General features: G+C 39.4%; 2 protein-coding genes across 3 annotated transcripts in view; one reads left to right on the plus strand and one right to left on the minus strand.

The window, feature by feature from the left end:
- Positions 1–26721, plus strand: part of LOC143355157 (putative inorganic phosphate cotransporter) — a 53407-nt gene that overhangs the window by 26092 nt on the left and 594 nt on the right. The window contains exon 8 of one of the 2 annotated variants that reach the window (XR_013082455.1): positions 9676–9818. The exons of the other annotated variant lie outside the window; for it this stretch is intronic. The gene's annotated coding sequence lies outside the window, so the exon portion shown is untranslated. Of the gene's footprint in view, positions 1–9675; positions 9819–26721 lie in introns of those variants that run through there. 2 annotated transcript variants of the gene reach the window in all.
- Positions 646–26460, minus strand: LOC143354856 (putative aminopeptidase-2). The gene is made up of 24 exons (XM_076789232.1): positions 26286–26460; positions 25064–25509; positions 15740–16195; positions 15295–15478; positions 14750–14909; positions 14149–14230; positions 13591–13949; positions 12733–13007; positions 12127–12314; positions 11248–11559; positions 11097–11175; positions 10387–10537; positions 9071–9216; positions 7675–8120; positions 7052–7507; positions 6633–6816; positions 6105–6264; positions 5506–5587; positions 4961–5319; positions 4099–4373; positions 3477–3664; positions 2551–2862; positions 2400–2478; positions 646–1851 (listed from the first exon to the last, which is right to left on the minus strand). Exons 2-24 carry the CDS (start codon positions 25477–25479, stop codon positions 1639–1641), a joined length of 5562 nt encoding a protein of 1853 aa, XP_076645347.1. The 5' UTR covers positions 25480–25509; positions 26286–26460; the 3' UTR covers positions 646–1638.

The raw sequence follows: 26721 nt of genomic DNA on the forward strand, positions 1-26721 counted from the left end.
CGATCGCGTTGGCACTGCCAAAGGGCGGTCCGGCCTCTCGATATCGGTTCGGAGGGACATAGGCAAATCTGTCACGTGACAATGCAGATGAAAATTCGTGTACAATACCTTTTTCTTTCAGAAAGTCAGAGAATTGGGAAGATGTATATTCTGTACCGTTGTCCGAACGTAAAACTTTTAATTTATTTCCCGTTTGTCTCTATATTAAATTTTCAAATTTCTTAAATTCAGCAAATACTTCTGATTTCTGACGCAAGAAGTACACTACGCAATAGCTCAAGAGCTCGTCCTTAAGGAGTGAAAAATATTTTGAAGCTCTTAGAGACAACGTTAATAGGGCCGCAGACATCCCTGTGAATCATCTCACCTGGTTGGAAATTCTTTTCCTTCTCAACTATTTTATGGGGCATTCTAGTTTGCTTGCCCTGTCATTAAAATTTTTGTTGACAATCTTTTGAATAATTTTCCGTCCTTTTGAAAATTGTATTTGATAGCAGAAGGTAGCAATTTCAAACCGATATCTCACGACCCTTCGAGCTCGGAACTTTAAAGATCAGCGACCGACCAACAGCCTCAAAAATGAACTATTGCCTGCAAAATAAGAGGTTTCGAGCTTCGACATGAGTTCAAGTTCATCGTTGTTCATTGCTTGGATAAATGTTTAATAAAGTTTGCATGCTTACATTCGGATAGTTTATGATTACATTTAATTCTATATAATTAATATTATTTAATTCATACAGTTCTATTACTAAACATACTAGTTCATAAAAATTCATATAAAAATACACACAATGGTCATCCGCATATAATACCTGCTTGTGTCCTGTCCTTATCTATTATTTTAAAATACTGTAATATCACACGGTCGTGGACAAAAACTTCTCAACATTCTTTAAAACAGTATGACTTCCTTAAAATCGAACCAAACTGTTACTTTGACTTTTTTTTAGGCATTATAGAATTGGTTGACCAAATGACGCCAAAAAAAGAATTGTAACTGGTAAGAATCATATGACAAGACAGATAGGTACGTAAAGAAAATTTAACACATACGTTTTGCGGATCTGTGTTAGCTATATGTATGATTAACATACGCACGAACTGCAAGCCGTTAAAAGTGGTAAAAGTCGTAATTTTCCACAACTTTTGACCAGTTTCCGCTTAAACGGATTCTTACATCTTTCGAGGCGTGTCGTTTTTTTTCAATAAAATTTGCACCACGTGTATAAATAACATAGATCTACAAAACACACATTTAAAATCTTCATTACGGGCTCAAATAAAAAAGTTTTGGAAAATCCCGTTTTCATTTTCGCATGTAATTCTTAGCAATTCATTTGACAATATTTTCTGCACGTCATTTGATAAACCAATTCTACTATTCGCCCGCAAAAAGCCAGGTCGTTTGGTCCGATTTGACATAAGTTATACTATTTCAAGGGGCGATGGGAAACTCGTCGATTTCATTTGATTTGTAGCGTACCGTCCGCAAAATTCCAATAAATTTCAAATATCCACATTTTTGGCATACGTGGAACAATTTCGTTTTACTTTCATTCGATTCGGCGTATTGAAAAAATATTATCTCAGCGGGATTTAATATTGGTGCTTCGATTTAAATCCACAACGATATTCTTAAAAGTATTGTGTCGTGAATATTGAGAAAATCAGAAGGAACGACGTGAACACGAGTGTGCCGCTGGAGTTAAACAACTTTTCATTCTCAACTAGCCACTTATCGATTCTATTTGCGTAAGCTCTGATCCACAGAATATTTCTGTTTGACGTTTCCAGTACCTTCGACGTGTCATCCGGATTAGCTTCAGTCTGGGTGCTGAAAAGGCTCAGCTGCGAAAAACAGTTAAAAAACGAATTACAAACAGTATCTCCCAAAGTATAAGGGCGGACAAAAATGGAAAGAAAAAGAACGCGAAGGTTACATTAAAAATCATTTAAAGAATATCCGAGTAACTATTAGTATTTTACCCCGTATACCCCTACTGTTAAAATTCACGTTTTACAATAAAAAAAAAAAAGAAACTCAATGTGAGCTTCATATGTCGATAGAAAAGCGAAACAAGAAAACATAATAATATTTATATAGTTACAAAGAACGCGGTTATAGTAAAAAAACGATTTAGATGGCATATTAAGCTAAATCACCCTTACAATAACGAAAAGTTGTATGTTTATATTTGAAATGTTATCGCTTTGTGTTATTTTTGATTCCAATCAATGAACAATGCCGAAAAAGAAGCAGGACACACAGTCATTTTCGAACGATGTTCACATTTATCATTTTTAGAGGGTAAGTGTATATTCAACCGAAAACATATTTTCAAAAACTCCCGGTGTAACAATGAAATTGAAAAAACGAGGAGGTTTAGTCACTGTACCTTGAAAAACTGTTTGGTATTCACAACTGACTCTGCAATCAATGGTATAGCGGGTGTCACTTGATCTAAGAAATGATCTCTGAAACAATAAAAAATAGTATCGCGTCGAGTAGTTGAGGCACGCCAATATCCGGTCGATATTCTTACTTACATGTCAACGTCCTCCTCGAACTCAAAATTAATTACTTCCTGAACAATATCAACGCCCGACACATTAGTATTAGCTATGACACCTTTAGCCGCGTTTATGAATTCTATTTTCGAGCCCTCTTCCGTGGAGTTCACCAAAAATTTTTTGAGAATATTGGGATTATTAGAGCAACCTAGAACTTCGAGCGGATTCTTTCCCGACTCTGGGTCGAATTTAACTTTTTCCAGAATCTTTCGAACTTTATCCCATAACGCCTCGCTAGCGGTTCTCAATCCAGTGCAAATGATAGTGTTCGCCAAATCTGGGTCAATTCTGCAAAACATTCGAGTAAGTATGTAACCGTACTATAACTTCTCGCTGTATGTCCCAGATATCTGGCCGATAAAAGTCCCAGAACTAGCCCCACTACCGCGTTATGTACCCTGTGAGGGACTGCGAAGCTTGAGAGACCTCGGACGCCGAGGAGTATAACATAATACAGTCCATAATCGCAACATAATCCAGTAACAAACCTTCCTAATTTTTCATTTTTCCTTTTATGGGACTTTCACCAACATATTCGAGGCCATTTACGGTTCCTGCAGTGTTACTGGGCGACGGAGGCCTCTAGCTTCGCTATACTTTTTGACGTTCAGAGAATGTTATCTCCTGGACGATATATGACTCCGGGTAGACCCGTGTTGTGACAAATATCGAGAAAAGTCTGAGTATATGACATGCAAGTGTAGCGTGAGCAGCAACTGCACATTACGTTAAAAATGTCGAATTTTGAGCCGACAAAACAGCATTTTACTGATATATTACTATGGACGTGTTTCATTGTAAGGAGAAGCGCATTCAAAAGTTTCCTTGCAGAAGTTTATCGTGACAAAATTCAATGAAAATTAACGTTTCGATCATATTTCTACTGTTCGTTCAAAACTTACTTATGATGTGGATCATTCAGCCATTCGGTGAAGCGTCTACGAGCAGAATCTAGGCATTCCTTAACGTCCGCCAGACAAGCCCACTTCATCGCTTGCGATCTTAGAATTCTCGTTGGGTGATCGTCCTTCGACCAAGCCTCATACGTCACATTTGTCGTCAGGCTATGCATTAGGAATCTGATGTAATGCTGAAAAGATTTACAAAATATATTGTTCTCGGGTTCAACCAATCGAATTCGAACCAATTCTTCTAGACCTAGTTCAAAACCAATATAATAGTTCCACCGAAAAAATGCCTAAAATTGGATAAAAGAAACGTGGTATACGAAACCACATTACCTTCATAACTCTAGATAAGCTTACGATGCCTGCAAATAACGACGTCGAGTAAAACTAAGAATATAGTTGAACGTTTTTTTTTTAATTAACAGCCAATATGAATCGACAACTATGTCACAAGATGAAACGTTCTTACGCAATCTTACAGTTCGTTGCCTAGGGTTCAGTGAACTGTGTTCGATGAAAAAGTGGTTCAATGTAAAATTCATTATGGCACGATGGCACAATGTTGCAGGTGTTCCAACGAAAGACAAAACATTCGATAGTCGACGTGTATTCGTACCTTGAAAATTTGATAATGCTTGACATGGTACAGTTTGCTGCGCAAAGTTTCCAGATTTCTGAAAGCGGTCATCCATGGTACGTAATCTATTTCCTGAGTCAGGTACAATGCGAGAGACAGCGCGGTCTCGAACTTGGTGATGTTCTTTTGGGCCGCCGCGAAAACGTCGTCTATCAGTTGAGCACGGTTTACCGGATGAATTTGGTGCATGTCACTCTTCAGGACATTCGACAAATTATGCCACGTTTCTTCATCATAATTTACACGGTAGTAACCTGCAATATAACAAGTCGTCAAATCACCCGGGAAATTGTTTGTTGCTGCTAGGAGCGAACAGTACTCTTTATGATCTGATAGAATATCCACTGATGGTAGGAATGGATATACGATAACGCGCCTAATCGTTTAAACCCCATCCGTCCCTCAAATTCGACATCTGAAGATTGCTAGACTGTGGGTCTCCATGGAAAATGAAAATGTTCGACAAAACATGGAACTCGTTTCTTCTTCTAATCATTTTAATGAGTAGAAGAGAGTGTAGCCGTGTTATTACAATTTTTTACTGTTGTGAGCCATATCAGCTAATTTTCGACACGAAGGGATAAAATCGGCGGTCTAATAATCCCGGACTCACAAGAAGTCTCGCGGGAGGGTACAAGGTCAAGGGGGTACTGGCTTGCTCCACCTATCCCCATCGTTGACGCTCCTATTAGGTAAATGCTTAGGCTTTGACGTCTCACGCTACATAGTATGTGTGGCCGCCTTATCCAATAAAATAGCTAGAGGCGTGCCCTTTCCACTCTGACCAATCAGCCCCGCATTGCTTTCGCGAGACTTCTTGCGCGGCACGCATAGTACGTACCCATTTGTTGCTTGTTCACTACAATCCAATTCGAATCCGGTTCAATAATTGTTAGATTTTCCGGAGTTAGCCAATGTGTCACCGTAGTGTTGGTGAAATTCAGCTTATGGTTCGTTGCGTACGTAATGGGTATCCACCACTTCGTCTTATCGCTATGATTTCCGGAAACTTTGAATCGTTGTTGACTCAGCGAGTAGTGTCCGGGGCTGACCCTTGTCACGGTCACCAGAGGGAATCCCGGTTGCGTAACCCAAAAGTTAGCAACTTGATGGAAAACTTTACCGCCGAAGGCCAATTTGGATCCAAAAGCATCGCTAAGGCGGTACAGTAGATCATTGGAATCGGCGACGCGAAATTTACTGTAAATAATATTAGCATATATCCGTAATTTGCTAAAACTACTAATGGAAGAAAGAACGATCTATTTGGTTCTCATTTCTTGCAACTGCTGCGGATATCTTTGTTTCGCACAAGGATCCGCAGTCTAGTCGTAAAAGCAGTATCAAATGATCGCACTCATCAAATTTGCTATTTATGATACTCACTATTCTTCCAAATAAGTCTTCAAGCCTTTGCGAAAGATCTCTTCTGACAAAATGTGGGAGAACATTCGAATGACGCATGAAGCTGAAAAAATTCGATGGAAATCATTTTTTAGTTTCGTTGTTTGTTACTCTCTACGCGTTGTTGTTGAGATTATGCAGCATATTTGTATGTAACATGCAGGACTGTTGCTTACTTGTAACATCATATGAAAGCATATGGTGTAATTATGACGTGTTTGGTGTCGTTTTAATAAGAATAACGAGACGGATACAATGATAATAGTTTCATAAATAAAATATAAATAAAAAATTAGGAAAGTGCTTTAGAATCTTTTGCCTCGCTTGCATTAGTGTGAACCTCATCGATACTATTTATCGCTTGACCGGTTCCAAGGGGGATCCCGCCCAGTCGTAAGGATAAAATTTGGACAGTTACGGTAGAGAACTTTGCGACAGTTGCGAAAATAATACTGTAATAGCGATGAGGTATCGTAACCAGTGATCCTCAGGTTTTTAAGTAGTCTCGTTAAGAAAGTCAATAAATTCTATCACGCATGGGGTATTAACTGCGACAAATTTATCGATATTCGTGCCTTTACCTTTTAGATACGAAATACCGTCGAACACGGACATAATCTCATTCCGACCGACCACATGTCTGTTCATGGGAGGCGCGTGTGTTTTCGCGTCAATGGCGAACGAGCCTGCTTGTATTGTGTCCACAGCAAACATATCCATTATCCGCCATGTTGGCTCCAACTGTGAGGAAACATTGTTATTCTTATTGTTATTGTTGAACCAAAGGAACGAATGCTCTTCGAAACGAATAAATTCGTAATTGTTTAAACGCAGAACACGATCGGATCGTATCAATAACGATATCTGACTCATAAGCTGTGATTGCGGCTGCGGGATTCATTATTAATTTCTGGTAAGGTGCACTGCGAAAGTAGTGCGAAAGTAATGATTAAAATATTCCATTTTATAGAATTAATAAAAAATCTAATATTTACTTTTACTTATTCCAAACGCTTAGAAATGTTTACTTATTTTTACGCGTACGACGTAATTGTACGTTTCGGGGGAAGCTTACGTTGCCAGGTGCGTGGAAACATCGTTGCACTTACTTTATCCAGGATGTACACCTCGAAGTAATGGGCGAATCCTTCGTTCAGCCAGATGTAATCCCACCATTCTGGGCTGACCAAATTCCCAAACCATTGGTGTGCAATTTCGTGGGCAATGGTTTTTGATATGATCTGTTTATGAGCAGTCGTGGTGACGCCCTCCTCGTACAAGAGCATAGTTTCCCTTTAACAAAAATGAAAAAATAAAATAACAAATGATTTAAAGCTATGCAATGCACCATTATAAAATGTCGTTTTAAAATACGGTGTGAAACGTTAACTCTTCGACGGCGGAGTCCGCGTCATTTAAATGTTCAACTTCCGGCGACTGAATTGAATGGATAAAATGCTGTGTTAGGAATAGCGAAGCTATGAATGGTCCAAAGTAACATGGTTTATGGCAAGCATGAAATGATTACCTGTAGGTCACAAGGCCCCAGTTCTCCATAGCACCATGATCGAAGTCTACAATAGCGACATGGTCGATCTTGCGCATGAAATTGAAGTATGGCATTTCTGTGTACTCGTCCATCACTTTCAGCGCTCTCTCGGTGAAGTTCCACGCGTAGTCCGTGTAAATTACAGAGTTTGGTTTCGTGTAAATTCTGATTCTGTCGTCGGTATGTGGTATATAGGCGTAATCGGAGACAATGAACGCCACCAAGTAAGTAGACATATTCATGGTACGATAGAAATACGTTGTAGAATATTCACCCTCGTCCGTCTGCTTGATTATTGGCATATTCGAAGCCACAGCCGTATAGTTCTTCAAATGTCGGATCGAAATATCGAAAGCAGCTTTATACTGGGGTTCGTCCCAGCATGGGAATGCTCTCCGCGCTCCGCTTGGCTCGAAGTGTGTCGTGGCTATCCACCTGTAACATTTCGAATGTTCCTTGTAATTCCGATGGTCCTGATATTCCTATAATCCTTCAAAAAGAATTGAACATTTTCCAAGTTTCCATTTAGAATAATCGATCACCTAATACATGTCCACAACATTGCAGGATTATCGCTATACAAAGAGGTATCGCATACTTACTTGGTTTCTGTACCATCGGTATATCTGCTTCTGTAAAATCCATACCTATCGGTGCCCAATATACCTTCGTACACAATGTTCATATAGTACTTTGTTCGTAACTTGAGTATCTCATCGAAATAGACGACCAGTATCTCTATATCATGAAGGGTTCTCCACCGTTTCACCCCGATTCCTACCATAGTAATATTTGTTACGTTTAATTCTTTTTGATGCAACGCGATCACTGAAGTCTCGGTCATCGCATGGATTTCAACAGTAACGTTTCCCTTGAACGTATCAGTCACGAAATTTGGTTCCAGGTGGATTTGGTACACATCGGGAATGATAGCGCCAGTAAGCCTAGCTAATGCCTCTGTGCCGGTCCAGCTGACCGACCACAGCGCAATTAGTGATAACAGTGCGAAACCTGTCATCTCGATGCGCTTTTCTGTCGGAGTCCTATCCTGCCATGACAAAACGCGTCTGTTAGCTCACTCGTTCGAATCGCGACACTCGGGCGAATCCTCTGCTAAAATTCCCAATTCATTTGTTCGGAACGGCAGCGATCGAGTCAAGCGGAAATTTATATTCGTTGCATTTAGATTTTAACGAAAGGAAAGATTTCGGTTGGCGTACGATAACAGGAAACTGAAAGAACGAAGAGATCGAAGTAGAAAGGTAACAAGATGCAGATTAGAGCCTCGCTGCACGAAACCCGATCGAAAACGCGTGCGATAATCGAAGAGGTAGGCCCGGTCATAGTGATTCCTGGTGCCGATCTTCTTTCGTTTCTCCGTTGATTAGAACGTACTTCTTACCGTCGGAGAATCAAAAGGACTGAGTTCACTTTTCACATAATACAATAAAATTGAGAGTCCAGAACACTCAAAGGTGGAAATTTCAATTTCTCCCTTAAACTCACATCTGGAAATGTTTGTTGCTCGTATAGCAACGTTAACCGATTTCGATGAAATCTTTGCCGCGTACATAATTGATATCGGTGTAGAAAATACAAGTTTCATTAGAGGCTCCGATAACGAAATTGATAAACGAACGATATTGACTTCCACTATTTTCTTCGCGAATTTCGACACCAATACCTAATCAACACTGCCTAAATTTTGAAAAACGGTCTGTGAATACCGTCGTCCCATGAAATTTACTTTCCAGAAACTCAACACAAAGGATTCGCCCGATTTTGTCGACGATTATTCGAACGCGGCTGTATTTCGGAATCTCGATAACGTACCTCGCGAAACGACTAGTTTCGTTAAAATAATTGTTTCCACTGTATATATCAGCTATTGAAAGAAATCATGGCCGGTACTTGTTAAATTTTATCGATGGGTCCTGTTTTCGACGATCTGCACTATTAGGAGTGCCAGAGGGTAACTGACATTGGCTGACCGATTACGTTCGAGAGATTTCCTTTATCGTTCGAATAGGTCGTTGAAATCAAACAGACGCTAGGACACGTCGGTCGCAGACTTGTACGGCGTATGTTTGTCAATACCGATCGAACATCGTTGTGCTGTATCACCGTTATTCTTTGTCTTCTACCTAATAGGGATCTTTCCAAAACATTAGCTTATGATCTTCTTTTGACTAAAAGTTTGCACGCAGAGGTCGTTCAGTATTATTGAACTCCTCATTATGTGTGTGCGCGCGCTTGTATTGAGTATACAATGTATGAAGGTAGATATTTACAAAAAAGGAAACAACACTATTCAATATGGATGATTTCTTAAATCGGCACCTGAATAAATCATTATTAAATTAAATGTTATTATTTTGAAAATAATGATAATTATGAAAATACATTATTATTTTCAGGTATTGTCTGATACGAAACGTTTCGATTTGTCTATATGACGAGAATATGAATGTACTAATAATTTTGTAAATTATGCTTTCCGCGTTATAGTATTCGTCTGCTAAATATACTACTGGTAATAAACTGTATACAGCGCTGTAATTCTCGGAATATAATGGGAGATAGTTTTCGAACAATTTTGCAAGCGTAAATATAAAGTATGTGTGCAAAATGTTATTGCAAGAGCGACTAAACGTAAGATTAGAAATTATAATACTTTCTACTTTAAAATTGTAAGATTGACAGTAGTCAAGTTTCGAATGGTGATACCACTTTACTAGATCAACACTAATCACTATATTTGTGAAGAGACTTCAGAATTAAGCGACCATGTGTGTTTAGTATTCTAATATATACCGTAAGAATGTAAGAGACAACATTAAGTTCTGCCTGCTTGTATATAAATGTTTGTGTGAATGCATTATATATAATATTTATTGTAAATATGTAATAACTAATTTATTATCGAATTCCTAAGAAACAATACTAATAGTATTATAATGAACAGTATATTGCGGCTAGTATACATTTCGTTTACATTATTATGATTCATCGTACACTCCCAAAATCCTGAAAATGTCTTACAAAGGAATAGAGTGGATTCAGAAAGTGTTTGAAATATACTAGACAAAAATGAACTATTATCCGCAAAATTAGAGGTTTCGGGCATCAAAATGAGTTCAAGTTCATCGTTGTTCATTGTTTGGATAAACGTTTAATAAAGTTTGCATGTATACATTCGGATAGTTTACGATTACATTTAATTCTATACACTTCATATTAATTAATTCATATAATTGTACCCTTCGCTCAATTCGTCGTAATGAATAAAAATTATCTCGCCGGGATTTAAGTGCCGCTGGAGCTGAAGATCTCTTCATTATCAACTAGCCACTTATCGATTCTATTTGCGTGAGCTCTGATCCACAGAATATTTCTGTTCGACTTTTCCAGTAGCGTCAACATGTCACCTGGACTATCTGTATTCTGGGTGATGAACAGGCCCAGCTGCAAAAAACAATTAAAAACTAATTACAAACAGAATCTCCTAAAATATACGTGCGGACGAAAATTAAAATTAAAAGAACGCGAAGGTTGCATTAAAAATCATTTAAAGAATATCCGAGTAACTATTAGTTTTTTACCCCGTATACCCCAACAGTTAAAGTTCACGTTTTACAATAAAAAAAAAGAAACTCAACGTGAGCTTCATATGTCGATTGAAAAGCAAAACAAAAAAACAATTAATTCGTAATAATATTTATATATTTATAAAGAAACTTGCAACGCGGATATAGTAATAAAATAATTTAGGTGGCATACTTAGCAAAATCACCCTTGCACTAACAAAACTTTGTATGTTTATATTTAAAATGATATCGTATTGTGTTATTTTTGATTCTAATCAATGAACAATGCCGAAAAAGAAGCAGGACACAGTCATTTTCGAACGATGTTCACATTTATCATTTTTAGAGGGTAAGCGTATATTCAACCGAAGACATATTTTCAAAAATTCTCGGCGTAACAGTGAGATTAAAAATACGAAAACATTTAGTCACAGTACCTTGGACAATTGTTTGGTATTCACAATTTCCGCTGCAATAGACCGTATACCGGCTGTCACATAATCTTTGAAATCATCCCTGAAACAATAAGAAATGATATCGCGTCAAGTAGTTGAGACACGCCGATATTCGGTCGATATTCTCACTTACATGTTACCGATTTTGTCGAAGTCACGCTCCATTACTTCCTGAACAATATCAATGCCCGACACATTACTATTAGCTATGACACCTGCAACCGCGTCTGAGAAATCTATTTTCGAGTCCGGTTTCGTGGAGTCCAGCACAAATTTTTTGAGAATCTCGGGGTTATTAGTGCAACCTAAAACTTCAAGCGGATTCTTTCTAGACTCTGGGTCGAATTTAACTTTTTCCAGAATCATTCGAGCTTTATCCCATATCGCCTGGCTAGCGGTTCTCAATCCAGTACAAATGATAGTGTCCCGCAATTCTGGGTCAATTCTGCAAAACATTCGAGTACGTATGTAATAGTGCTAAAATTTCTCGTTGTTTCTCCCAGATATCTGACCGATAAAAGTCCCAGAACTAGCCCCACTACCGCGTTATGTATCCTGTGAGGGACTACGAAGCTTGAGAGACCTCGGACGCCGAGGAGTATAACATAATACGGTCCATAATCGCAACATAATCCAGTAACAAACCTTCCTAATTTTTAATTTTTCTTTTTATGGGACTTTCACCAACATATTCGAGGACATTTACGGTTCCTGCAGTGTTACTTTGCGACCAAGGCCTCAAGAGCTTCGCTGTCCTATTCGACGTTCAAAGAATAGTATCTCCTGGACGATATATGACTCCGGGTAGACCCGTGTTGTGACAAAAAATCGAGAACAGTCTGAGAATATGATATGCGAGTCTAGCGTGAGTAGCAATTGCACATTACATTGAAAATGGCGAATTTTGTGCCGACAAAACAGCATTTTACAGATATATTACTATGGACGTGTTTCATTGTAAGGAGAAGAATTAATATTTCGATCATACTTCTACTGTTCGTTCAAAACTTACTTATAATGTGGATCCTTGAGCCATGCGTTGAAGTGTCTCTGAGCAGAATCCAAGCATTCTTTAACGTCCGCCAGGCAGGCAAAATTCATCGCCTGCGCTTTCAGAATTTTCGTGGGGTGGTCGTCCTTCGACCAAGCCTCATACGTCACATTTGTGGTCAGGCTATGCATTAGGAATCTGACGTAATGCTGAAAAGATTTACAAAACATATCGTTCTCGAGTCCAATCAATCAAATTCGAACCAATGATTCTAGACCTAGTTCAAGACCATTATAATAGTTTCTACGAAAAAATGCCTAAAATTTGATAAAAAAGAAAACTTGTATTCAGAATCAAAATGCCTTCCTAACTCTAGAGACGCTTACGATGCGTGCAAATAACAACGTCGAGTAAAACTACGAATATAGTTGAACGATTTTTTTTTAATTAACAGTCAAAATGGATCGACAACTATGTCACAAGATAAAACGTTCTTACGAAAGCTTGCAGTTAGCTACCTAGGGTTCAGTGCACTTTGTTCGATATAAAAGTGGTTCAATGCAAAATCCATTTTGGTACGATGGCCAAAAAAAGACAAAACATTCGATAGTCGACGTGTATTCGTACCTTGAAAATTTGATAATGCTTGGTATGGAACAGTTTGGAGGGCAAAGTTTCCAGATGTCTGAAGGCAGTCGTCCACGGTACGTAATCTATTTCCTGAGTCAGATACAATGCGAGGGACAGCGCGGTCTCATACTTGGTCATGTTCTTATGGGCCATCGTGAATACGTCGTCTATCAGTTGAGCACGGTTTATCGGATGAATTTGATGCATGTCACTCTTCAGGACATTCGACAAGGTATGCCATGTCTCTTCATCATAATTTACGCGGTAGTAACCTGCAATATAACAAGTCGGCAAATCAGCTGCGAAATTGATTAATGCTGCTGGAAGCGAACAGTACTCTTTGTGATCTTGACAGAATATCCACTGACGGTAAGAATGGACATACGATAACGCGCCTAATCGTTTAAACCCCACCCGTCCCTCAAATTCATCATTTGAGGATTGCTAGACTGTGGGTCTTCATGGAAAATGTTCGACAAAACATGGAACACATTTCTTCTTCTAATCATTTCAATGAGTAGAAGACAGTGTAGCCGTGTTATTTCAATTTTTTACTATTGTGAGCCATATGAACTAATTTTCGGCACGATGGCATAACATCGGCAGTCTAATAATCCCGGACTCACAAGAAGTCTCGCGGAACGGCACAAGGGCAAAGGGAGTACTCTCTCGCTCCGCCTATCACCACACGTTGACGCTCCAGTAGGCGAATGTTTAGGCTTTGGCGTCACACACTACATAGCATGTGTGGCCGCCTTAACCAATACAGCAGCTAGTGGCGTGCACCTTCCACTCTGACCAATCAGCACCAGGTTCCTGTCGCGAGACTTCTTGCGCGGCACGCATAGTACGTACCCATTTGTTGTTTGTTCACTACAATCCAATTCGAATCCGGTTCAATAATTGTTAGATTTTCCGGAGTTAGCCAATGTGTCACCGTAGTGTTGGTGAAATTCAGCTTATGGTTCGTTGCGTACGTAATGGGTATCCACCACTTCGTCTTATCGCTATGATTTCCGTAAACTGTTAATCGTTCTTGTCTCAGTGAGTAGGTTCCAGGGCTGACCCTTGTCACGGTCACCAGAGGGAATCCCGGTTGCGTAACCCAATCGTCAGCAACTTCGCGGAAACTTCTACCGGCAAAGTCCCTTTCGGTTCCAAAAGCATCGTTAAGGTGGTTCAGTAGATCAGTGGAATCGGCGAAGCTAAATTTACTGTAAATATTATTAGCATGTATAACTGCATATTATCCCTAATTTGTTAAAACTACTAATGGAAGAAAGAGCGATCTGTTTGGTTCTTATTTCTTGCAACTGCTGCGGATACGTTTGTTTCGCACAAAGATCCGTAGTCTAGTCGTAAAACCAGTATCAAATGATCGCACTCATCAAATTTGCTATTTATTATACTCACTATTCTTCCAAATAAGTCTTCAAGCCTTTGCGAAAGATCTCTTCTGACAAAATGTGGGAGAACATTCGAATGACGCATGAAGCTGAAAAAATTCAATGCACATCAATTTTCAGTTTCATTGTTTGTTACTTTCTACGCGTTGTTGTTGAGATTATGCAGCATATGTATTTGTATGTAACATGCAGGACTGTTGCTTAGTTTTAACTTCATATGAAAAGATTTGGTGTAATTATGTGGTGTTTGGTGTCGTTTTAATGAGAATAACGAGACGAATACAATGATAATAGTATCATAAATAAAAAATAAATAAAAATTAGGAAAGTGCTTTAGAATCTTTTGCCTCGCTTGCATTAGTGTGAGTGTCACCGATACTATTTATTGCTTGAACGGTTCCAAGGGGGATCCCGCCCAGTCGTAAGGAAAAATTTGGACAGTTACCGTAGAGAACTTTGCGACAGTTGCGAAAATAATACTGTAATAGCGCTGAGGTATCGTAACCAGTGATCTTCAGGTTTTTAAGTAATCTCGATAAAAAATTCAGTAAGTTCTATCACGTACGGGGTATTATCTGCGACAAGTTGATCGTTATTAGTGCTTTTACCTTTTTGATACGCAATTTCGTCAAACACGGACTTAATTTCATCCCGAGTTTCCACATTTGTGTCCATGGGCTGCACGTTTCCCAGCGTGTCCACGAGAAACGAGCCCCATTGCATTGTTTCCACAACAAACATATCCATTACACGCCATGTTGGCTCCAACTGTAAGGGAATATTGTTATGGTACGTCTCGACCAAATGAACGAATAATCGTTTAAATATCGAAAGTTTCGGAAAATAAATAAATTTCATGCGCACTCCAGACCCTACTCGGCCTCGTGACAATAACGATTTCTGACGCAGAAGCTGTGATTGCAGCTGCGGCAGCTGTGATTCATTACTAATTTCTGGTAAGGTGCACTTTGAAAGTAGTGCGAAAGCAGTGATTCAAATATTTCTTTTTATAGAATTAATAAAAAAATCTAGTATTTCCTTTTACTTATGCGGAACGCTTAGAAATATATACTTATTTTTATGCGTACAACATAATTGTACGTTTCGGGGGAAGCTTACATTGGCAGGTGCGTGGAAACAAGGTTGCACTTACTTTATCGAGGATGTACGACTGGAGGTAATAGGCGATTCCTTCCTTCACCCAGACGTGATCCCACCATTCTGGGCTGACCAAATTCCCAAACCATTGGTGTGCAACTTCGTGAGCAATTACTTTTGATATCTCCTCTTTATGCGCAGTCGTCGTGACGCCCTCCTCGTACAAAAGAATAACTTCCCTTTAACAAAAACGAGAAAATAAAATAACAAATGATTTAAAGACATGCAATGCACCATTATAAAATGTTGTTTTAAAAATGGTTTGAAACGTTCACTCTTCGACGGCGGAGTCCGCGTCCGTTTGACCGAGAATATTAAAATTGTCATTTAAATGTTCAACTTCCGACGACTGAATTGATTGAACAAAATGCTGTGTTGGGAATAGCAAAAGTATGAATGGTCCGAAGCAATATGGTTTATGGCAAGCAAGAAATGATTACTTGTAGATTACGAGGCCCCAGTTCTCCATACCAGCAGCATCGAAGTCTACAACAGCGACATGGTCGATTTTGGGCATGAAATTGAAGTATGGCATTTCTGTGTACTCGTCCATCACTTTCAGCGCTCTCTCGGTGAAGTTCCACGCGTAGTCCGTGTAAATTGCAGAGTTTGGTTTCGTGTAAATTCTGATTCTGTCGTCGGTATGTGGTATATAGGCGTAATCGGAGACAATGAACGCCACCAAGTAAGTAGACATCTTCATAGTACGATCGAAATAGGTCGTAATAGCTTCACCGTTGTCCGTCTGGTTGCATATTGGCATATTCGAGAGCACAGTCGTATAGTTCTTCAAATGTGTAATCGAAATATCGAAAACAGCTTTATACTGGGGTTCGTCCCAGCATGGGAATGCTCTCCGCGCTCCGCTTGGCTCGAAGTGTGTCGTGGCTATCCACCTGTAACATTTCGAATGTTCCTTGTAATTCCGATGGTCCTGATATTCCTATAATCCTTCAAAAAGAATTGAACATTTTCCAAGTTTCCATTTAGAATAATCGATCACCTAATACTTGTGCACAACATTGCAGGATTATCGCTATACAAAGAGGTATCGCATACTTACTTGGTTTCTGTACCATCAGTATATCTGCTTCTGTAAAATCCGGACCTATCGGTGCCCAATATACCTTCGTACACAATGTTCATATAGTACTTTTTTTGCAACTTGAGTATTTCATCGAAATAGACGATCAGTAACTCCATATCATGATAGGTGGTCCACCGTTGAACCCCGATTCCTCCCATAGTAATATTTGTTATGTTTAAATTTTTTTGATTGATCGCTATCGCTGAAGTCTCCATCGTCACATGGAAATCAACAGTAAGGTTTCCCTTGAACGTATTATTCATGAAATTTGGTTCCAGGTGGATGTTGTACACATTGGGAACGGAAACGCCAGTAAGCCTAGCTAATGCCTCTGTGCCGGTCCAGCTGACCGACCACACCGTGATCAGTGATAACAGTGCGAAACCTGTCATCTCTATGCGCTTTGCTGTCGGAGTCCTATCCTGCCATGACAAAACGCGTCTGTTAGCACACTCGTTCGAATCGCGACACTCGTGCGAATCCTCTGCTAAGATTTCCAATTCATTTTTTCGGAACGGCAGCGATCGAGTCAAGCGGAAATTTATATTCGTTGCATTTAGATTTTAACGAAAGGAAAAAATTCGGTTCGCGTACGAGAACAGGAAACTGAAAGAACGAAGAGTTCGAAGGAGAAAGGTAACAAGATGCAGATTAGAGCCTCGCTGCACGAAACCCGATCGAAAACGCGTGCGATAATCGAAGAGGTAGGCCCGGTCATAGTGATTCTTGGTGCCGATCTTCTTTCGTTTCTCAGTTGAGTACAACGTACTTCTTACCGTCGGAGAATCAAAAGGACTGAGTTCACTGTTCACATAATTCAATAAAATCCAGAGTCCAGATCACACATAGGCGGAAATTCCAATTTCTCTCTTAAACTCTCATCTGGAAATGTTTGTTGCTCGTATAGCAACGTTAACCGATTTCGATGAAATCTTCGCCGCGTACATAATTGATATAGGTCTAGAAAATGTAAGTTTCATTAGAGGCTCTGATAACGAAATTGATAAAACTGATTTCCACTATTTTCTTCGCGAATTTCGACTCCAATCCCTAATCAACACTGCCTAAATTTTGAAAAACGGTCTCTGAATACCGTCGTCCCATGCAATTTACTTTCCAGAATCTGAACACAGAGGATTCGCCCGAATATGTCGACGATTATTCACACGCGACTGAATTTCTCAATTTCTATAACGTACCTCGCGAAACGACGAGTTTCGTTAAAATAATTATTTCCACTGTATATATCGGCTATTGAAAGAAGTAGGGTCCTCGACGATCTGCACTATTAGAAGTGCCAGAGGGTAACTAATATTGGCTGTACGAATACATTCGTGAGATTCTCTTTAACGTACGAATAGGTCGTTGAAATCAAACAGACGCTAGGACACGTCGGTCGCAGTCTTGTACGGCGTATGTTTGTCAATACCGATCGAACAATGTTATGCTGCATCATCGTTATTCTTTGACTTCTACCTGATAGAGACCTTTCCATAACAGTAGCTTATGATCTTCTTTGGACGAAAACTTTGAAAGTGGAGATCGTTTGGTATAATAAACATTACCTTGCTGCTAGTTTACATTTCGTTTACATTACTATGACTCATCGTAAGTCCCAAATTCCTGAAAATGCCATAGAAAGAAATACAGCGGATCCAGAAGGTGTTTGAAATATCTTAGACAAAAATGAATTATTGTCTACAAAAGTAGAGGTTTCGGGCTTCGAAATGAGTTCAAGTTCATTGTTGTTCATTGTTCGGATAAAAGTTTAATAAAGTTTGCATGGATACATTCGGATAGTTTATGATTACATTTAATTCTATATAATTCATATTATTTAATTCATATAGTTCTATTACTAAACATACTTGTTCATAAAAATTCATATAAAAATACACACAATGGTCATTCGTATATTATATCGCGCTTGTGTCCTGCCTTCATCTATTATTTTAAAATACTGTAAAATCACACGTTCGCGGACAAAAACTTCCGAACGCTCTTTAAAACAGTATCACTTCCATAAAAACGAACCAAACTTTTACTTTGACTTTTTTTTAGACATTATAGAATTCGTTGACCAAATGACGCCAAAAGAAGATTAAAAAAAGAATTGTAACTGGTAAGAATCATATGACAAGACAGATGGCCACGTAAAGCAAATTTATCTCATACGTTTTACGGATCTACGTTAGCTATATGTATGATTAACATACGCACGAGATTCATGTTTTTAAAAGTGTTAAAAGTCGTAATTTTCCACAACTGTTGACCAGTTTCCGCTTAAAAGGATTCTTACATCTATCGAGGCGTGTCGTTTTTTTCAATAAAATTTGCACCACGTGTATAACTAACATTGATCTACAAAACACCTATTTAAAATCTTCGTTACGGGCTCAAATAAAAAAGTTTTGGAAAGTCCCGTTTTCATTTTCGCATGTAATTCTTAGCAATTCATTTGAAAATATTTTCTGCACGTTATATGGTAAACCAATTCTACTAATCGCTCACAAAAGCCAGGTCGTTTGGTCCGATTTGAAATAGGTTATACTGTTTCAAGGGGCGTAGGGAAACTCGTCGATTTGATTTGATTTGTAGTGTACCGTCCGCAAAATTCCAATAAATTTCAAAGATCCACACATTTGGCATATGTGGGACAATTTCGTCTTACTTTCACCCGATTCGGCGTATCGAATAAATATTATCTCGGCGGGATATAATATTGGTGCTTCGATTTAAATGGTCCACAACGATATTCTTAAAAGTATTGTGTTATGAATATTGAGAGGATCAGAAGGAATGACGTGAACTCGAGTGTGCCGCTGGAGCTAAAGATCATTTCATTCTCAACTAGCCACTTGTCGATCCTATCTGAGTAAGATCTGATCCACAGAATGTTTCTGTTAGACTTTTGCACTGCCTTCGACGAGTCATCTAGCTTAGCTTCAGTCTGGGTGTTGAAAGTGCTCAGCTGCGAAAAAACAATTAAAAAACGAATTACAAACAGAATCTCCCAAAATATATGTGCGGACGAAAATTAAAATTAAAAGAACGCGAAGGTTGCATTAAAAATCATTTAAAGAATATTCGAGTAACTATTAATTTTTTACCCCGTACACCCCTACTGTTAAAGTTCCCGTTTTACAATAAAAAAAAAAAGAAACTCAAGGTCAGCTTCGTATGTCGATAAAAAAGCGAAACAAAAAATCAATTAATTCATAATAATATTTATATATTTATAAAGAAACTTGCAACGTTGATATAGTAATAAAATAATTTAGGTGACATACTTAGCTAAATCACCCTTACAATAACAAAAATTTGTATGTTTATATTTGAAATGTTATCGCATTGTGTTATTTTTGATTCCATCAATGAACAATGACGAAAAAGGAGCAGGATACACATTAATTTTCGAACGATCTTCGCGCTTCTTAATTTTTGTTCGTAAGCGTATATTCAACCGAAAACATATTTTCAAAAACTCCCGGTGTAACAGTGAAATTGGCAAAACGAAAACATTTGGACACCGTACCTTGAAAAACTGATTGGTATTCACAGTTGCACCTGCAATAACCCGTATAGCGGGTGTCACATCATCTTCGAAATCATCCCTGAAACAACAAGAAATAATATCGCGTCAAGTAGTGGAGGTACGCCGATGCCCGGTCGATATTCTCACTTACATGTTAGCGATCTCGTCGAAGTCACGCTCCATTACTTCCTGAACAATATCAATGCCCGACACATTAGTATTAGCTATGACACCTTCAACCGCGTCTGAGAAATCTATTTTCGAGTCCGGTTCCGTGGAGTCCAGCAGAAATTTTTTGAGAATCTCGCGGTTATTAGAGCAACCTAAAACTTCGAGCGGATTCTTTTTCGACTCCGGGCCGAATTTAACTTTTTCCAGAATCTTTCGAGCTTGATCCCATACCGTCTCGCTAGCGGTTCTCAATCCAGTGCAAATGATAGTGTTCGCCAAATCTGGGTCAATTCTGCAAAACATTCGAGTAAGTATGTAATAGTGCTATAACTTCTCGCTGTATGTCCCAGATCTGGACGATAAAAGTCCCAGAACTAGTCCCAGTACCGCGTTATGTACCCTGTGAGGGGCTGTGAGGCTTGAGAGACCTCGGTCGCTGAGGAGTATAGCATAATACAGTCCATAATCGCAACATGGTCCAGTAACAAAACTTCCTAATTTTTCTTTTTTCTTTTTATGGGACTTTCACCAACATGTTTGAGGACATTTACGTTTCCAGCAGTGTTACTGGGCGACCGAGGCGTCTAGAGCTTCGCTGTCCTTTTCGATGTTCAAAGAATAGTATCTCCTGGACGATATGTGACTCCGGGCAGACCCGTGTTGTGACTTATATCGAGAAAAGTCTGTGTATTTGACATGGGAGTCTAGCGTGAGCAGCAATTAAACATTACATGGAAAATGGCGAATTTTGTGCCGACAAAACAGCATTTTACAGATATATTACTATGGACGTGTTTCATCGTAAGGAGAAGCGCACTCAAATGTTTCTTTCCAGAAGTTTATTAATGAAAGAAAATTAATATTTCGATCATATTTCTACTGTTCGTTCACAACTTACTTATAATGTGGATCCTTGAGCCATGCGTTGAAGTGTCTCTGAGCAGAATCCAGGCATTCTTTAACGTCCGCCAGGCAAGCCCACTTCATCGCCTGCGCTTTCAGAATTTTCGTGGGGTGGTCGTCCTTTGGTGAAGCCTCATACGTCACATTTGTCGTCAGGCTATGCATTAGGAATCTGATGTAATGCTGAAAAGATTTACAAAACATATCGTTCTCGAGTCCAAGCAATTGAATTCGAATCAATGATTCCAGACCTAGTTCAAAACCAATATAATAGTTCCACCGAAAAAATGCCTAAAATTTGATAAAAAAGAAAACTGGTATTCACACCAGAATACCTTCATAACTCTAGATAAGCTTACGATGCGTGCAAATAACGACGTCGAGTAAAACTAGGAATATAGTTGAACGATTTTTGTTTTAATTAACAGCCAAAATGGATCGACAACCATGTCACAAGATGAAACGTTCTTACGAAACCTTACAGTTAGTTACCTAGGGTTCAGTGCACTGTGTTCTATGTAAAAGTGGTTCAATGTAAAATTCATTTTGGCACGACGGCACAATGTTGCAGGTGTTCCAATAAAAGAAAAAAACATTCGATTGGCGACACGTATTCGTACCTTGAAAATAGGAAAATGCTTGCTCTGGAATATCAAGTTGCGCAAAGTTTCCAGATTTCTGAAGGCGGTCATCCACGGTACGTAATCAATTTCCTGAGTAAGGTACAATGCGAGGGACAGCGCGGTCTCATACTTGGTCATGTTCTTGTGGGCCATCGTGAAAACGTCGTCTATCAGTTGAGCACGATTTATTGGATGAATTTGATGCATGTCACTCTTCAGGACATTCGACAAGGTATGCCATGTCTCTTCATCATAATTTACGCGGTAGTAACCTGCAATATAACAAGTCGGCAAATCAGCTGCGAAATTGATTAATGCTGCTGGAAGCGAACAGTACTCTTTATGATCTTGACACAATATCCACTGACGGTAAGAATAGACATACGATAACGCGCCTAATCGTTTAAACCCCATCCGTCCCTCAAATTCGACATTTGAAGATTGATAGACTGTGGGTCTCCATGGAAAATGAAAATATTCGACAAAACATGGAACACATTTCATCTTCTAATCATTTCAATGAGTAGAAGATAGTGTAGCCTTGATGTTACAATTTTTGCTAATAAACCCGGACTCACAAGAAGTCTCTTGAATAGTATGTGTGGCCGCCTTAACCAATCAGCCCCGCATTCCTCTCGCGAGAATTGTTACGCGGCACGCACAGTACGTACCCAGTTGTTGCTTGTTCACTATAATCCAATCCGAATCCGGTTCGATAATTGTTAGATTTTTCGGAGTTAGCCAATGTGTCACCGTAGTGTTGGTGAAGTTTAGCTTATGGTTCGTTGCGTACGTAATGGGTATCCACCATTTCGTCTTATACTTATGATTTCCGTAAGCTTTGAATCGTTGTTGACTCAGCGAGTAGTGTCCGGGGCTGACCTTTGTCACGGTCACCAGAGGGAATCCCGGTTGCGTAACCCAAAACTCAGCAACTTCACGGAAATTTCGACCGGCAAAGGACCTTATGGATCCAAAAGCATCGTTAAGGCGGTACAGTAGATCAGTGGAATCGGCGACGCTAAATTTACTGTAAATATTATTAGCATGTATAGCTGCTGATTATCCCTAATTTGTTAAAACTACTAATGGAAGAACGAACGATCTATTTGGTTCTTATTTCTTGCAACTGATGCGTATATCATTGTTTCGCACAAGGATTCGCAGTCTAGTCGTAAAAGCAGTATCAAATGATCGCACTCTTCAAATTTGCTGTTTTCGACACTTACTATTGTTGCAAATAATTTCTCAAGCCCTTGCGAAAGATCTTTTCTGTCAAAATGTGGGAGAACATTCGAATGACGCATGAAGCTGAAATAATTCAATACACATCTATTTTCAGTTTCGTTGTTTGTTACTTTCTACGCGTTGTTTTTGAGATTATGCAGCATATTTGTATGTAACATGCAGGACTGTTGCTTACTTGTAACATCATATGAAAGCATATGGTGTAATTATGACGTGTTTGGTGTCGTTTTAATAAGAATAACGAGACGGATACAATGATAATAGTTTCATAAATAAAAAATAAATCAAAAATTGGGAAAGTGCTTTAGAATCTTTCGCCTCGCTTGCATTAGTGTGAGTCTCACCGATACTATTTATCGCTTGACCGGTTTCAAGGGAGATCCCGCCCAGTTGTAAGGATAAAATTTGGACAGTTACGGTAGAGAACTTTGCGACAGTTGCGAAAATAAGATTGTAATAACGCTGAGGTATCGTAACCAGTGATCTTCAGGTTTTTAAGTAGTCTCGATAAAAAATTCAGTAAGTTCTATCACGTACGGGGTATTATCTGCGACAAGTTGATCGTTATCAGTGCTTTTACCTTTTTTATACGAAACATCGTCAATCACGGACATAATCTCACTCCGATTGACCACATGTCTGTTCATGGGAGGCACGTATGCATTCGAGTCCACGACAAACGAGCCCCATTGCATTGTATCCACAACAAACATATCCATTACACGCCATGTTGGCTCCAACTGTAAGGGAATATTGTTATTGTACGTCTCAACCAAATGAACGAATAATCGTTTAAAATATCGAAACTTTCGGAGAATAAATAAAATAAATTTTCATTCGCACTCCAGACCTTATTCGGCCTCGTGACAATAACAATATCTGACGCAGAAGCTGTGGTTGCGGCTGCAAGTTTCATTACTAATTTCTGGTAAGGTGCACTGCGAAAGTAGTGCGAAAGCAGTGATTAAAATATTTCTTTTTATAGAATTAATAAAAAAATCTAGCATTTACTTTTACTTGTACGGAACGCTTAGAAACGTTTACATAATTTTATGCGTACGACATAATTGTACGTTTCGGGTGAAGCTTACGTTGGCAGGTGCGTGGAAACAAGGTTGCACTTACTTTATCCAGGATGTACGCCTCGAAGTAATGGGCGAATCCTTCGTTCAGCCAGACGTATTCCCACCATTCTGGGCTGACCAAATTCCCAAACCATTGGTGTGCAACTTCGCGGGCAATCGTTCTTGATATGATCTCTTTATGCGCAGTCGTGGTGACGCCCTCCTCGTACAAAAGCATATCTTCCCTTTAACAAAAATGAGAAAATGAAAGAACAATTGATTTAAAGACATGCAATGCACCATTATAAAATGATGTTTTAAAAAACGGTGTGAAACGTTGACTCTTCGAAGGAGGATTCCGCGTCCGTTTGACCGAGAATATTAAAATTGTCATTTAACTGTTCAACTTCCGACGACTGAACTGAATGAATAAAATGCTGTGTTAGGAATGGCAAAACTGTGAATGGTCCGAAGCAACATGGTTTATGGCAAGCAAGAAATGATTACTTGTAGGTCACAAGGCCCCAGTTCTTCATAGCAGTACTATCTTCGAGTCCCGGAACTGTGGCTTGGTCGATCTTTGACATATATTTGAAGTAACGTATGTCGGTGTACTCGTCCAACACTTTCAGCGCTGTCACGGTGAAGTTCCACGCGTAGTCCGTGTAATTTACGGACCCTGGTTTCGTGTAAATTCTGATTCTGTCGTCGATATGTGGTTTATAGGCGTAATCAGTGACCATGAACGCCACCGAGTACGTAGACATCCTTTTGGTACGATCGAAATAGGTTGTAATAGTTTCACCGTTGTCCGTCTGGTTGAATATTGGCATATTCGAGAGTACAGCCGTATAGTTCTTCAAATGTGTGATCGAAATAACGAAAACAGCTTTATACTGGGGTTCGTCCCAGCATGGGAATGCTTGCCGGGCTCCGGTTGGCTCGAAGCGTGTTGTGGCTATCCACCTGTAACATATCGGATGTTCCTTGTAATTCCAATGGTCCTAATATTTCCATAATCCTTCATAAAGAATTGAACAATTTCCATTTTTCCATTTGGAATAATCGTTCACCTAATACTTGTGCACAACATTGCAGGATTATCGCTATACAAAGAGTTATCGCGTACTTACTTGGTTTCTGTACCATCGGTATAATTGCTTCTGTAAAATCCGTACTTCTTGGTGCCTAATATACCTTCGTACAGAATGTTCATACTGTACTTTTCGTGTAGCTTGAGTAACTGATCGAAATAGACGACCAATATCTCCGTATTATGAAAGAGCATCCACTCTGAAACCCCGATTTTTCCCATAGTAATATTTGTTATGTTTAAATTTTTTTGATTGATCGCTATCGCTGAAGTCTCCATCGTCACATGGAAATCAACAGTAAGGTTTCCCTTGAACGTATTATTCATGAAATTTGGTTCCAGGTGGATGTTGTACACATTGGGAACGGAAACGCCAGTAAGCCTAGCTAATGCCTCTGTGCCGGTCCAGCTGACCGACCACAGCGCAATCAGTGATAACACCGCGAAACCTGTCATTTCGATGCGCTTTGCTGTCGGAGTCCTATCCTGCCATGACAAAACGCGTCTGTTAGCTCACTCGTTCGAATCGCGACACTCGGGCGAATCCTCTGCTAAAATTCCCAATTCATTTGTTCGGAACGGCAGCGATCGAGTCAAGCGGAAATTTATATTCGTTGCATTTAGATTTTAACGAAAGGAAAGATTTCGGTTGACGTACGAGAACAGGAAACTGAAAGAACGAAGAGATCGAAGTAGAAAGGTAACAAGATGCACAGTAGCGCCTCGTTGCACGAAACCCGATCGAAAACGCGTGCGAAAATCGAAGAGGTAGGCTCGGTCATAGTGATTTCTGGTGCCGATCTTCTTTCGTTTCTCCGTGGAGTAGAACGTACTTATACCGTCGAAGAATCAAAAGGACTGAGTTCACTTTTCACATAATTCAATAAAATCGACAGTCCAGAACACGCAAAGGTGGAAATTCCAATTTCTCCCTTAAACTCTCATCTGGAAGTGTTTGTTGCTCGTATAGCAACGGTAACCGATTTCGATGAAATCTTCGCCGCGTACATAATTGATATAGGTCTAGAAAATGCAAGTTTCATTAGAGGCTCTGATAACGAAATTGATAAAACTGATTTCCACTATTTTCTTCGCGAATTTCGACTCCAATCCCTAATCAACACTGCCTAAATTTTGAAAAACGGTCTCTGAATACCGTCGTCCCATGCAATTTACTTTCCAGAAACTCAACACAGAGGATTCGCCCGGTTCTGTCGACGATTATTCGCGCGCGACTGTATTTCGCAATCTCGATAACTTACCTCGCGAAACGACAAGTTTCGTTAAAATAATTGTTTCCACTGTATATATCAGCTGTTGAAAGAAATCATGGCCGGTACGTGTTAAATTTGATCGATGGGTCCTTTTTTCGACGATCTGCACTATTAGGAGTGCCAGAGGGTAACTGATATTGGCCGAACGATTACGTTCGTGAGATTCCCTACAGCGTTCGAATAGTTCGTTGAAATCAAACAGATGCTAAGACGCGTCGGTCGCAGACTTGTCCTGCGTATGTTTGTCAATAGCGATTGAACATCGTTGTGCTGTATCACCGTATTCTTTGACTTCTACCTGATAGAGACCTTTCCAAAACAGTAGCTTATGATCATCTTTTGACGAAAACTTTGCAAGTAGACGTCGTTCACTATAATTTAACACCTCATTATGTGTAGGCGCGCACGCGTGTATTGAGTATAC

Source organism: Halictus rubicundus, chromosome 6, assembly GCF_050948215.1.
Source record: "Halictus rubicundus isolate RS-2024b chromosome 6, iyHalRubi1_principal, whole genome shotgun sequence".
NCBI classification, from domain to species: Eukaryota; Metazoa; Arthropoda; class Insecta; order Hymenoptera; family Halictidae; genus Halictus; species Halictus rubicundus.

Bases quoted from the DNA above. Each gene is read 5' to 3' on its own strand.
- LOC143354856 (XM_076789232.1), bottom strand. From the start codon at position 25,479: ATGACAGGTTTCGCGGTGTTATCACTGATTGCGCTGTGGTCGGTCAGC. The intron at 5,588-6,104 runs GTAAAGGCACGA...GAATTTTTTCAG, and splicing joins CGGTATTTCGTATCTAAAAG to CTTCATGCGTCATTCGAATG. The intron at 4,374-4,960 runs GTACGTACTATG...GTTATATTGCAG, and splicing joins AGTGAACAAGCAACAAATGG to GTTACTACCGTGTAAATTAT.